Source organism: Condylura cristata, unplaced genomic scaffold (assembly GCF_000260355.1).
Source record: "Condylura cristata isolate star-nosed mole 26May11 unplaced genomic scaffold, ConCri1.0 scaffold00001, whole genome shotgun sequence".
NCBI lineage: Eukaryota > Metazoa > Chordata > Mammalia > Eulipotyphla > Talpidae > Condylura > Condylura cristata.
In genome coordinates, this window is record NW_004567102.1 from 75,523,834 (window position 1) to 75,536,705 (window position 12,872).

At 43.4% G+C, this 12,872-nt stretch overlaps 1 protein-coding gene across 2 annotated transcripts in view; it reads right to left on the minus strand.

The window, feature by feature from the left end:
* Positions 1–12,872, minus strand: part of FUCA2 (fucosidase, alpha-L- 2, plasma) — an 18,157-nt gene continuing 5,285 nt past the window's right edge. Inside the window, exons 3-7 of one of the 2 annotated variants that reach the window (XM_012731457.1) lie at positions 7,521–7,860; positions 5,337–5,547; positions 4,922–5,112; positions 2,455–2,563; positions 1–1,114 (exon numbers count right to left, since the gene is read on the minus strand). In XM_012731457.1, coding sequence (XP_012586911.1) covers positions 974–1,114; positions 2,455–2,563; positions 4,922–5,112; positions 5,337–5,547; positions 7,521–7,860 — 992 coding nt within the window. In that variant the 3' untranslated portion in view covers positions 1–973. The remainder of the gene's footprint in view (positions 1,115–2,454; positions 2,564–4,921; positions 5,113–5,336; positions 5,548–7,520; positions 7,861–12,872) is intronic. The other variant, XM_012731862.1, reaches the window with a different exon arrangement.

The window sequence follows — 12,872 nt, forward strand, 5'->3', positions numbered from 1 at the left end:
AGTGGGGAGCATAACAGTCATATTGACAAAGTACACTGCTGAGGGGAGCAGGGGGTGGGTCAGAAGAGTTCCGCCACCCTCATGTGGATCAGCCCCCTGGCAGGCCTGGGATCAAACTCCTGCTGCAGAAGCTTCGGAGAGCTTCATAATGTGGTGCTTTAACCCCTTGCACCACCAGGGAGAGCCCATATTTCAAGTATTTTTAAACATCTATACTGGACATTTATCAGTTTTAGTACCAAGAGGAAATTTTTTATAAAAAATTATGGGAAGCATTGTAAATACAGATTAAGCCCAATTTATTGTGTGTGTGTATATATATATATATACCACCTGTACTAGTGTGCGAGGCTTGCCCTAACAAAGCACCACAGGCTAAGGGACTTAAACAACAATACTTTCTCAGGGTTCTGGAGACTGATAGCCTGAGGTCAAGGTGTGGCAGATGCAGTTTCTCTTGAGGTCTCCTCAGGGCTTGCAGGTAGCACACCTTCCCCATGTGTCCTCACACGAGCTTTCCTGTGTGCTCGAGTCTTTGATGCTCTTCCTCTTCTTCTAAGGATGCCAGTCATATTTGATTGGGCCCCACCCTTGTAACTTCATTTAATCTTCATTACTGTTTAAAGGGCTCTGTCTCCAAATACAATCACATTGGGCTTCAGCACATGAAATTCACAGGAGGCATCTTGAGTCCTTTCAACCACCAATTCTTAGCTACTTCCAAACAATAATTTCCACCTCTGAGTCACATATGGAAATGAATTCAATACAAAAGGACTTCACATGGTAAAATGCCATGGAGAGAGAAAAGTTATGTGCTAACTTAGAGAAAACCTTAGGAGGGAGAGGAGAGGGGGAAGGGCTGAATTGCCTAATAAAATAATCATTTTGGCAATTCTACATTCGCTTTCTCCATGGGCTACAATTATGGAATCCTGGTCATTTAAAATCTAAGCTGTAACTGAAACACAAATTAGGTCACGTTAGTCAGTGCCAGAGTCCAGCCCCACTTACAGGGCATCTGATGAATGGTTAGCTGTGGCAGGTCTATCATAATGCCAGTTTGCTCCAAGGAACTCCAGTTAAGTGACTGTCCATGTCCAAGTAGTTTTACCTGCAATTAAAAGCAAACATACAATTGTCTCCAAATATATCTCTGACTACTCCACACACACACTTTATTTGGAAGGAATGCACTTAAAAAGTGCTGTACACAGGAACTTTATTTTTCATTTTCATTGAGTGGTTCACAAACTGTTCTAATTCTTGCTGCAAATGAGTCCATACATCTGTCCTATGTCTATATTACTCTCATAGGAGATATAAAATTGTGCTGGAGTTGGGGAGAAGGATTGTCTAGGCTGATTAGAGGCAGAAGAAGGAGAACGCCACAGAGCGGGTTCAGGGAAAGTGATTAATCTGCTGCTCAGCTTTTAAAGCAGCATGTTTGGAGAAAGGCTCCCTCTAAAAGGCATCCCTTCACTAACCTGAATCCTTACGATTATTCCTGTAACTGTTTATACCCTAATTTTATACTAAATAAATTTATGTAATTTTCTACATGTCTAGAGTTATTTTTAGGTCAGAAAATTTTGCTTATTAGAGCAATACAAGAGCAAAAGTGGTAAGTTTTTAAATAACAACATTAATGAAGGCCAAAGAAATTACAGATAAAATAAAATGCTTTGGGGCCCTCCCTGGTGGCGCAGCGGGTTAAAGCACAGCACTGAGAATCTAAAGCCGCTTCCGCATGAGTTCGATTCCCGCCTGCCCCGGAGGAGACCACATGGCGTGGCAGACCTCTCCTGACCCGCCCGCTGCTCCCCTCAGCAGTGTACTTCGTAGATCTGCCTGTTCTGTTCCCCACTCTGTCTCTGGTGAAGCCTCTCACTGCCCCTGAGCCTCTGGCCTGTACCCCAGTTCTGTATGCACAAATAAATAAATCTTTAAAAAAAAAAATAAAAAAAATAAAAAATAAATAAAATGCTTTGTCATATCCAGGGCAATAAGTTATAAATGTTTTTGTTTTTTTTTTTAAGATTTATTTATTTATGCATACAGAACTGAGGTACAAACTAGCGGTGCAGGGGCAGTGAGAGGCTTCACCAGAGTCAGAGTGGGGAGCAGAACAGGCCGACTGACGAAGTACACTGCTGAGGGGAGCATCGGGCAGGTCAGGAGAGGTCCCCCACACCGTGTGGATCATCTCTGGGGTGGGGATCAAACTCATGCTGAAGTGGCCCTAGCTTCTAAGTGCTGTGCTTTACCCCGCTGCGCCACCAGGGAGAGCCCAGCACCTTACTTTCATTCAGATGTTAGAGGACACTCTTCAAAGTTATTGTTGTACAGTATAAGAGGAACACATATAAGGCTCTCCTTAAATTTAAAAGTTATATTTTCATCAGGATTGTCTCATCATCAATTTAAAAGAGTAAAGATAAAATTTCCTCCTACCTCTGTTGCCCCCAGAATGGCTTTGGGTTGTCCAAGAAGCAATTGTCCTGATATGGGCCACTTAAGAAACATGGCATAGACTAATTTTTCTTTTGGCTTGGATGTGTACCTGATTAAAAAGGGGGGCAAAGCATAGTAATATTTCTCATTGTTTGTAGGTCAGACTTAGAATTATTTTATAGAACTATTTTCATTTAGTGTTTCCATTAATAGAGGGAAGAAAAATGACCCCATGGTGGAGTAAAAAACACCTTCCTCCTTCCCCCCCAATTTGTGGACGGTCTTAGAACAGAGTTTTCTGGGCTAGTCCTAATTTTCATCTTATTTTTCTCATGGAGTTGAAAATAGAGAAATATGAGCAGAGCAGGTCAGATGCAAGAGCAGATGCAAATCTATCTTCCTTCATCCAACAGCTGTGTATACATGTTCATGCTGTGTTCCATGTTAGTGATAACAGTAGAAAACGTCTATGAAGCTTAGACTAGTGTAAGGAAGGCAGACATTAACTATACAAATAACATAAAAGTATAAGTTCTGATATACACAATGTAAGAAAAGGACATTAGGTGGCTGTAATAAGTTTAGATCATCAGCAAGAAGCCTCGTCAAGAAAATAACATTCAATCTGAGAGTCAAAAGCTGAATAAAAGCAAAATAAAATGTAAGCATAAACTCTAAGCAAAGAAAACAGAATTTGTTCAATTATTCAGTTAATGATTCAACACATAACTGAATTTGTAAAATGCTAATTGCTGTTTGAGAATTGAAGGTATCGCACAGAACAAATTTCCTCTGGAGCTTATTTTGTAGTGGGAAAGTTTAGAAAATAAATAACATCTGGTGATTATGAAGGGCTACATGATAAACTAAAGTCAACAAGAAAGACAGCATGCTACGTTGTCAAGGAGTGATCTTTTATAAGAAGTAGTCAGGAAAGACCTTTGAAGAAGGGGTATCGAGGAGACCTAAAGAAGGGAAAACTATGTGAGTATCTGGAAAAAGAGCCTCCAGGCAGAAGACAGCAAACAGCTGTCCAGATGCTTGACTGTTGCTGGAACTGAAGGAGAGGACACATGAGCACTCTCTGGCACCAAGATCAGAGACAGCTGCGCCTCAGCTTTTACAGGACCCTTTAAGGGTCTGCGGGACCTTCAGTGAGGAGAAGCACAGGGCCCCTGGGTTCCTGAAGAGAATGGGAGTCAGACACAGCATTAGAGGACTTTTTAGCATGTCTTGGCTTTTATCTTTATTGAAAGGTATTGAAAGGTAATGCTAAAGAGCATGAAGTCACAAATCAGTCACCCTCAATTCAAACACAAACAGAAGCAAATTCAAAAACCAGATTCACACTTGTCTGTGAAAAAAGGCTTGATCCTCAGCGCTCTTGGTGACACTGCTACTCAACCTTCACTTCCACATTTGCTTCTGCTTTATTGCCTCATTCATTAAGTTGCCTCATTCAGTAAGTTGACAATTTCTCTTAAATCATAAGTCAAGTGAGCTCAAGGAACATTTAGTCTAATCTTTTGATTTAGAGTTGATTGGGTTTTAAACACGTTAGTGGCGACACAAGATGAAATTTGAGTTTCACTAATACTACTCATTTCTCTTATGTTCACGCCCCACTTCATCATATTTGCAACTCCAATTCAGACCCTCATTGGTCCACACAACTTGACCAAATCTAGACAGGGCCTGACACTGAGCTTTTAAGAAAACACTAGTTAAGAGAAATAATAGCAAGATAATTTTCAAGGAACTTCATGTTTACGTTTTACATGTTTACATTTAGAGTAATATGAGCAAGTTATAAGTTTTTTAATTGAAATGATGCTGTTATTTTGGTTGTTTTTTTAAAGATTTATTCATTTATGCATACAGAACTGGGGTACAGGTCAGAGGTGCAGAGGCGGTGAGAGGCTTCACCAGAGACCAGAGTGGGGAGTAGAACAGACTGACTGGCGAAGTACACTGCTGAGGGGAGCAGCAGGCGGGTCAGGAGAGGCCTGCCACACAACATGGGCCATCTCTGGGGCTGGGATCAAACTCATGCTGAAGTGGCTTTAGCTTCTTAGTGATGTGCTCTACCCCACTGCGCCACCAGGGAGGGCCTTGGTTGACTTTTTAATATTTTTCTGACCTCTGGCACCTCTTGTTTACTAATTTGATGTGATATATTTAAATGACTAAACCATCTTTTGGAATAACTTATAAGCATATTTCTGAATGACATAATTTTTGAAGGAACTGAATACTTTTCACTAAAATTTCCCCACTATGAGGAGGTATTTAGGGATGATTTAAGCTCAATTTGATAAATAGTGTTCAAAACATAATAAATAAATTGTCCTGTGCTCTGGATTGGATATTCATCCAATTTTATTTTTATCCTATATCTTTCATTATATCTCTGAGAAATTTAAATATTTTCCCTTTCAAATAGTACTTAGTAACACAGATAACTTACCACACATCTGGGGTGACAGTGTCATTCTGGGATCTCCATGGATGGGTTTCATAAATGGCTTCTCCATTGACTTTTAGCCAGGTCCCCATTTGCCTTAATCGTTCCTCAAAAATTGCAGAAATGGTGCCATCTTGTGTGGGCCCAATATTCATCAAAAGATTTCCACCACATGAAACTGTTTCTACAAGTTGCTGTAAAGTTAACAAATAAATGTAGTTCTTAGATAAAATAAAGTGATTCCATGGCGAATGTATTTTAATATCTATCGACACATGCATCTGTAGTCACTAACTAGGAGGAAAAAATACGAGGGTACAATAGCATCTTATGTACAGGTCACCCTCAATTCCCAGTCATTCCCACACACCCACTTTGAAGCTTCTTACCATCACAGTCACCAGAAATTTCACTGTACCTTTACCAATTCTTCGATTGTCAGATAGTCACAGATGTCAGCATTCCTCCTATAGCCCCAGGAAAGCTTGTCTATTGTCATGCAGTTTTCCCACTTGTGTGGCAAAAGATGTCCTGGGTTGTAGCGGTCGCTGCACGTGTAGAAACCCCCATGCCTGCAGATGCTAGCTGCTCCCCAGCGGTCATTAGTCACTACTGAGTCCCGAACAGGGCTGAAATGAAAATGTGTAGCTTTTTCAAACCAAAAGTAAAATTATTTCTACACAAAATGATGTCACTGGAACGTGGTCTAATGAAAACCAACTTCTGAACTATAAACATAGCACAAAATAATGCAAACCCCACGATGCTGAAGTCAAATACACCTCAGCTGATTGCAGCCTGGTTCTGGCACTTTCAAAGCAAACTTTTCCTAGAACGTGTTCCTAGCTCTTCGGCACAATCAACTTCTACAGAAATAATTTATGTCAAAACACCTAGCCCTGTGCCCAGCCCATATAGCACTTAAACTTATCACTATGCTATTATTTGAAGCCTCCTCCCACATTCTGAATGAAAGCCAAAACTGAACTTCCACTCTAGACATCCAGACATCTAGGACTGAATAACCTTATACATGTGTTTACGTTCTAGATTTTCTTTCTCTTACAATGGTGTCAAATATTGAGAAACCTCAGAAAACTTGGCTGGTGCCATCATGGGACTCACTGTGACATGAAATATCCCACAGTATCTCACATAGCAGAAGCCAGTGCCTGCATCCTCCATCTCTCTACCTACAGGGGAAGTCTGCATTCACAGCGGAAATGGGTCCTCTACCTCTCTCTTTGCTTTGGAAGGAGTACCTGGAGAAACCTGCTTTCAGCATAAGTTGGTGCACCCTTTGTGAACCCAGGGAAAGTAGGCAGAATGTCCCCTGACTTCCTAGCACAGCATCAAGTACTTTCTCGTAAAAAAATAAATTTGTCCCTGTAGTTTAAACCTAATAGGGTAGTTCAGTCATTTAAAACCCCTTGTCTAAGGGTACAGCCTGGGGCATGCTAAAAAGAAATACAGAAGAACTGGAAGAGGTGAGAATGCTGATGATCAAGAAGAGGAGACTGACCGGGTGATACTGACAAAGCAGTAATGATTATCAAAAGGTAAGAGGATGAAAAGAAGGAGCTAGAGGAACTTTAAAGCATTTAATTAAAAATAGTAATGAATAAGCCAGTTCCTAGAATAGGGGTCATAAAAGACCAGCATAGATGAAAAGGACAACCCATATAATTAATGTCTGCAGGGCCTCCCTGGGGGGACAGGGGTTAAAGTCTAGCTATCAAGTCACCAGCCACAGCGGCATGAGTTCGATCCCTAGCCAGGGAGCTGACCTGCATGGCGCAGCAGACCTCTCCTGTCCAGCTCTCTGCTCCCCTCAGCAGTGTATTTCAGTAGATCTGCCTGTTCTGTTCCCCACTCTGTCTCTGGTGAATTCTCTCACCCCCTGCATCTCTAGTCTGTACCCCAGCTCTTATATGCATACATAAATACAAATCTTTTTTTAAAAAGTAATGTCTTCACTGCTCTCATTCCTGTGATTTTTAGTCTGATTTCAAAATCAGACTATTGAGTTGAAATTGATTCCTAATGTGCTCCTCTTCATTATTTTCAATATGATACAGCTAATCAGCAATATCTACAATAATTTCCTGTCCCACCCCACACCTGATCCTGAAAGGAAACATCAAGAAGCAAGTGGAGCTAAATTCACGCTGATGGAGAAGGTCCTGGACTGGATGGGACTGCCGGGGACCTGAAAGCTGGACTAGAACAATTGCAGTCCACTCACCTTGTTCTAGAATGTGGGGTCACCCACTGTTCCCCAGCGGGAGCCATACTCAAGAACACACAGGGAGCAACATGTAATTGAGACCACCTGGACCACACACACACGGAGCCCGGTCAAAGGCTTCTGTGAAAGCTTTAATAAGATGCTAGCAGGCAGGTACTGAGAGCCATGTGTCTTGCTGGTCCGCTAAACAAGCCTTCTCTGGGTCCCTACCAATCTGGAGACTCTACCTCCTTCAAGTTCTCCTTGCCTTCTGTGAAAAGGGGTCCGTTTCAGGTTTTACCCAGAAAACTACCAAGGTTGCGGATAAAAACATACATGCAAAAGGTCTTCTCAGCAATCGCACTGTGTACACACCTTTCATTGTACAACCAGGCCAAAAAGCCTGTGCTGTTCCAGTAGGAATCGGGGGCCCCGCCATCACCATCTGCCCACAGGACCTCAGGTCGATACTTGTTCACTAACTCGTAGAGCTCAGGCAGCATCTTGGAGAATGGAAATTGTCGCTTCTGGAATGAACTGGCTTTATCCTCAAGGAAGAGCGGGTGAAACCATTCAAACAGGGAATAATAGAGTCCAAAATGCAGGTTCGTCCTGTTCCGAATGGCTTCTTCAAGTTCCTGGACAATGTCCCTCTTCGGCCCCTCATCTACAGCATTCCAGTTCCAGGAGTACTCAGAACCCCACAAGGGGAAGCCTGAAACAGCAAATCCATCCTACAATCTTAGTAACCTGTCAGCTCTGAAATATGAAACGAGATACTACAACTGATATATAAATAGCTGCTTCTGCAAAGGCTTTTCAAGGCAGGTTTTTCCATAGTGTATTTTCTCTTTTTATGAGAAACAAAGGAAAATTCAAACTAGGTAGAACCAAGACCTTTAAAAGAAATTCTTGAGCCTTCCTTGTGGTGCAGCGGGTTAAAGCATAGCACTAAGAAGTTAAATCCACTTCAGCATGAGTTCGATCCCCGCCCTGGAGATCCACAGGTGCGGCAGACCTCTCCTGACCCGCCTACTGTTCCCCTCAGCAGTGCAGTTCATCGATCTGCCTGTTCTGCTCCTCACTCTGTCTCTGGTGAATCCTCTTACCACCCCTGCTCCTCTGGCCTGTACCACCCCTGCTCCTCTGGCCTGTACCCCAGTTCTGTATGCATAAATAAATAAATCTTAAAAAAAGAAAGAAAGAAAGAAGCTCTCAAGGTATCCCTTAAAGCAGAATAGTCAGGGCCACCGCGTCTATTGTCCCTCATAGAACATGTACTCCTTGAGCTACAGTGTCCTGCCCGCACCGTTCACTGCTATGGCGGGTCCTGCACAGAATCCTCCGTCACCCTCAGCAGACAGATGCTAAGCTGGTAACACCATCCACGTCAGTCCTGCTTCACTCTAACAACTCCCGCTTTCACTGAAGTGTGGCCTCTTCCACCGAGGGCCTCTGCACTGCATGCCACAGTCTCACTGGGCACCTGTGTGTGCAAACCGTCTGGACAAGGCGTTCCCGCAGGCCTGCCCTGAGACAATGGCCCACGTCACGAGGTGGCCGGTAACTGCTGACTGACTGGGTGGTCAGGGTCCGAGACAGCCTGGGAGTGGCTCGAAGTTACACCAAGCACCTGCACGGGAAATCCTCCCTGTCATGTGGCTGACATGGCTCCCAATAAACTGCTGACCCTTCGATCCCTTTGAAGACCTGTTCCCCATAAGACGAAAACCCCTTGCTACTCCTGGACCTGGCTTCTCCTGCTATTGTCGCACAGTCAAGCGTGCTGGTTCACTCTTGCTAAATAAATAGCAGGAGCGCTGCTCATGGGCAGCAGTGTCTTGCCTTGCAAACTGGCTCCACGACTCATCGCTCAAGCGTGACCCAGGACATGTCCCTGTCTGCCAGACTGAGGACCCTGTGGTGCACTCCTGTGAGATTCTTACTTGTCTTCTGAACAGAAGATAAATTATATACCCCAGTTTTCGGGTTGTCTATTTTTTATAGTATGATTTGTAGAATACTGGTGATTTACATGTAGTAAAGCTTCTGAACCTTGTTGTTCATTTAGCAGAGGTGGGGTGGGGAGTGGATGGGGGTAGGACACTATTCCTCAGTAGTTCTGCACTTCAAAATATCCCCTCTGTACTGCAAACTGTGGAAAACATTGTGCTGCCCCTGTGGAAAACACTGTGGAGGTTAATCAAAATAGTGAAAATAGAACTACCGGGGCCGTCCATGGTGGCACACTGGGTTAAAGCACAGCATTATGCAGCCACAGCCACTTCAGTACGAGTTCGATCCCAAGCTGTGGAGGTGACCCACATGGCGTAGCAGACCCCTCCTATTTCGCCTGCTGCTCCCCTCAGCAGTGTAGTTGGTCAGTCAGCCTGTTCTGCTCCCCACTGTCTCTGGTGAATCCTCTCACCACCCCTGCACCTCTGGCCTGTACCCCAGTTCTGAATGCATAAATAAATAAATCTTTAAAAAAATTGAATAGAACTACCATACGATCCAGTAATTGCCATCCAAGCTATCAACAAGAATAATGCGCAGATATCAATGGGAAGGGACATAGGCCTCCCACACTCGTCGTAGCAATATTTACAACAGTCAAGTTCTGGAAACAACCTCTGTGGCCAACGCCAGATGAGTGGATTAGAAAGATATGGTATATTCAATAAGGAAATACTACTCAGCTATGACCAAAAATAAAATGGGGAACTCCTGCCATTTGCAACAACATGGGTAAGACTGGAGAGGAGAATGCTACGTGAAGAAAATCTGACTGTAAAGCTGAGGCTCCCTGAGGGGAGGGTGAAGGTGAAGGAGGCAGGGGCACACAGACCCTGGTGCAGGAACCTGGGTGCATGGTGGGGTGCGTGTGGTGTGGTGTACCTGGCGAGGTGGGATCCTCTGTTCCTGACTCATACAGTGCTGCAAACCAATGTTACCGTAATAGAAAAAATTTCAAAATAAAATACACCCATCGGTTACAATCTCATCCTACTCTCAAGTCCTAAGCACAGGTGATGTGCTTTTAAATTACCTCAAAGTGAATTACTACCAACAAAATAGGTAGGAAAATAAGGCAGATCTTCACCTAAGCACTGTGAGAGAACTCATATTTTAACATAAAGTTGCATTTAGACTTGCTACATAGAAATATTAGAAGAGGTAATATAAACTCAAATATTTATAATATATGTCTCCTAGTGTCTAGCCATGCAGAGGAACATCAGTAGATTGTTACAGCCCCACTGAAGATCAAAGTATCTGAGAATAGACACACATAAGCTGCTTTTGGTAAACCACTTACTCTTATAAATTAGGACAAGTCTAAATTGACTCACTCTTGAGATTCATTTTTTAGAGGCTCTTAAAACAGTTCACACAAGTTTCAAAGATGTGTGGGGTAGGCTTCAAAGCAATGTCAATATTTGAAGTCTTATTCAAAATGTTTCATCTTGACAGGCCCTAATGTCAGGCAGTGCTAAAACCACACAGGTCTCAGGCCCAGTAGCCCCACCACATGTGGCTTCTGTATGTCTTGGGGCCTCTGTGCCTCATGTATATGGCCTCTCCATGCACCTGTGAGTGTGTGAAAGAACTGGATCAGGCTCTCCCACATGACGCCTTAACACAGTGACCCACAGTGAGGCAGCTGGGAGCCTAACTGGCCATTGACTGTCTGTGTGGCCCTGGTCTGAGGTAGTCTGAGAGTAGCTTAGAGATTACATCAGGCACCTGCACAGGAATCCTCCTTGTATACATGGCCAACATGTCCCCTGCATTTCCCCATGAAGTTGATTACTCCTTGTTTCCCCTGAACCCTGCTCCTCCCAAAACTGGTGCTTCCAATCCTGCTTCTTCATTACTGCTGATAAATAGCTAGAGCGCTGCTCACTGAGAGCAGATTCTTGCCTTGCAAACCTGCTCCATGCCTTGTCCCTCCACACGTCCCTGGGGATGTGCTGGGCCGTTCCTGACCATCAGAACCACAGGCGCACACCATGGTCTTCCCACCAGATCAAGTACCACAGGGCCTTTTCCACAAGCAATGAAACATCTGACAACAGAATTCCTACAGAAGTGATACATGTGGGCTATATTATCTGTCCTCACAAAATGACTCAGACTTCCTTTTCTTTTTTTAAGTAAGTTCCCTATGTATTTCTTTGTGCCAAACAGCTTAGAGAAGGTTCCTGGACATCAGGAAGTCAACATGTTCACAAGCAAATACAATTTATAAATATTCATCTCAGCAGGAGAAACATCTATGGGATAAAATTGTTAAACTACCAGAATGTGGCCAGGGGAAAAGAGATTCTAAGATAATTCCAGATTTTTAGTTTTAGTTCTTCTCTCCTTCTCACCTCCCTGCCCCTAGAGAAAACAATGGTGCAAAGCGATTCTTCCAAGGTAGAGATGGTCATGTAAAAGAAACTCTAATGAATGACCGTTTGGTTGGAACAATAGGAATTTTGTGATGCTTCCTTGATCTTCTAGATACTGGATCTTACAGATGCTGGACTCTGTCTTATTAGTAGGAAGCCATTGTGATGGTTAGTTTTATAGGTCAGCTTTACTAGGATCTTAGATGTCCAGATGTGTGGTTAAATGTTATTCTGGACATGACTCTGACAGTGTTCCTACATCAAGTGAACATATGAATAAGTAGACTTGGGAAAAGGAGATTGTTCTTCTCCCTGATTGGGCCTCACCCAGCCCCACTGAAGGCCTAAATAGACTAAAAGACTGAGTAAGAAAAGCCTTTACTCTCCCCCATCTCCAAGCTGAGACATCTAGCTCCTGCCCTTCACTCAGATTTAGACGAGGACAAATGGTATCAACTCTCCTGGTTTCCATACCCAGGGTCCCAGGCTTTTCTGGGCCTGGACTTCTCAGCCCATAACTGAGTGAGCCAATTTCTTATAAGTCTTTTCATACATACTATACTTTCTATGAGTTTTGTTTTTCTGGAGAACACTGGCTTTTATAACCATTGTGTTTCCTTTAAGATATTCTTCCATTATCTCCGACATTTCACACAGGTGTGCTGTCATTTTCATCCTAAGCAAACCATCCACTACTTGGCCCTGTAAGAGTTGGCAGAAATGCAGCCAGGTGTGCCAGTGAGAATGCAACACCACCACCCTTTCATGCCTTCCCAGATACACTGCAAAGGTGAAATGCAAGCAATTCTTTCACAAACACTGGCCTGCAACACACACCCACTGCCAACAACTGTAATCAGATCTTAGAAATATTATTAAATATGAACGAATGCCATCATTTGTCATTTTCTCCTGATGTATCATCAGAAATGCTTTTCAATTGACCCATTGGAAAGTTCTAGCAGGGAAGCACAGCTGTTTCATACCTTTGACCCACAATGGTCCATGTCTGTTCAGGGAAGGCTGTCTGTCCTCTTTGACCAAGCACACAGCCTTGGTAGGACGCACCTGGGTGGATGAGGCAAGAAAGGGATAGCTGCCCAGTCAGCCAGATCAGCCAGATCAACACTGGCGATCAGTGGGGCAACAGGTGTTGCAGCCAACTGGCCCTTCCGTCCTGCCTCTCAATTGGGTGAAACATGTTGTCCCTTAAATTATTAGCAAGTAGTAAAATACCGGATGGTTTCACTCATAGCAGGAGTATAATGGACCAGGTGAGAAAATAACAAGAATAATGAACAACCATATACCAGAGACATTTTGTGGGGGT